We start from the raw sequence: 1,593 nt of genomic DNA on the forward strand, positions 1-1,593 counted from the left end.
CCCGGGCGCGCCCGGGGGCAGAGCGTTTCCCTTGGTCGGGCCCCGCTAGGGAGCCCCCTTGGATCTCGGGGCCCCCGGCTTCCCGGTCGGGGGCGCTGCCGCGGGCCCGCAGGGACATCCAGGGGCGCGGGAGGCGCAGGGCGCGGGGCAAGGCGCGCAGCATCGGGGCGCAGGCTGGGACGGTGCGGCTCGCGCTGAGGGCTCGCAGTTCTGGCGGCGGGCGAGGCCTTCGCAAACTGCTCCACCTATGGGCCGAGAATCCGCCGCTGCTGTCTGCGCCTCCAGGGACCGAGTGACCTGGGTGGGGGGAAAGACCAGCTCCTCCGTGTGATTTGGGGCAAGACTGCCAGCCTCTCTGTCAGTCTTTTAATCAGTAAAACGGGGATAATAATAGTGATCAACGCCATTGATCACTACCTCATCATGGTGGTGGTGTGAAGATTAAATAGGATGTGTGCACCTTTTATACTCAAGTGTCATTTCATTTAAAAAATGTCATTTCATTTATTAGTCATTTTAGCATTGTCTACAGCCACCAACTTCATGACCTCACCTCGCATTTGCATTTGCGTCTCTCAGATGTGACAGGAGGCAAGGCCGTGAAGTTAGCGACTCAACTCCCATTAAATTTCATGTTGGTCCCAATTTAATGTTTAATAAATTGGCTCGCAAAAATACTGTGAATGTGAATCGCTACTGTGCCCTCAGTGTCTATCACTGTCTTTGCAGAGGTCAGCAGTGGCCTTGTTTAGCTCATTCAGGGTGGATCAGTAAGGAGTATTCGGTGCACACTCTCCCTACCCTGCAATCTCCTACCCTTCATTTATTGAAGACACTAACAGTTCTGTCCTCCAACCCATGGCTGGACTGTTAGGCAATCTAGATATAAAATTCTCTTTTAAAAGTCACTGATGTTTGAAATCTCTTTGTTACAGCACCTAATTAATATACAGCCCCCTTGACAGAAACAGGATCACTGTTGGTTTGAGCCTTGGGAAAACAACCAACCAGGGAGATTTTGGTTACATGAAAGGCAAAGCTACCTAACCTGGCTTACGTAAAAGATGTTTGTTATAAGGGCATAATTAGCACCATAGGAAGTAGAATTGTCTTAGTTTAGGCTGCTATAACAGAATACCAAAGACAGCATGACTTACACAACAAACGCTTATTTCTTATAGTTCTGGAGGCTGGAAAATCCAAGATCTAAGTGCTGGCAGATTCAGTGTTTTATGAGGGCGCTCGTCCTAGTTTGAAAGCTGTCTTCTCACTGTATCCTTACATGGCAGAGAGCAGAGAGAGCTGAGATCAAGCTCTTGTATCTTTTCTTATAAGGGCACTAATCCTATTCATGATGTTTCCATCCTCATGACTTCCTTACTACCTAGAGGCTCCTCCCCCTAATGCTATCACATTGGGGACTAGGCTTCAACATTTGAATTTTGGGGAGTCTATCACAGGAACCAAAATGTCAGGGACCAGGGTCATTCTGGAGGGGTATAGTCTGACTCTTTGCTGCTTCTCTTGGGCTTCTTTTCATCCTGATGGTTTCACATGGCTAAACCGACATGGCTGTCCTAAGCTGGCTTCAAC

The 1,593-nt window shown here is 49.2% G+C and overlaps 1 protein-coding gene across 1 annotated transcript in view; it reads right to left on the reverse strand.

The window, feature by feature from the left end:
* Positions 1-193, reverse strand: part of ECHDC2 (enoyl CoA hydratase domain containing 2) — a 15,576-nt gene extending 15,383 nt beyond the window's left edge. The window contains exon 1 of the mRNA XM_008579316.1: positions 25-193. Within this exon, the coding sequence (XP_008577538.1) occupies positions 25-163 (139 nt within the window). The 5' untranslated portion in view covers positions 164-193. The remainder of the gene's footprint in view (positions 1-24) is intronic.
* Between the last annotated feature and the right edge of the window lie 1,400 nt (positions 194-1,593).

Source organism: Galeopterus variegatus, unplaced genomic scaffold, assembly GCF_000696425.1.
Source record: "Galeopterus variegatus unplaced genomic scaffold, G_variegatus-3.0.2 Scaffold6, whole genome shotgun sequence".
Lineage (NCBI taxonomy): Eukaryota > Metazoa > Chordata > Mammalia > Dermoptera > Cynocephalidae > Galeopterus > Galeopterus variegatus.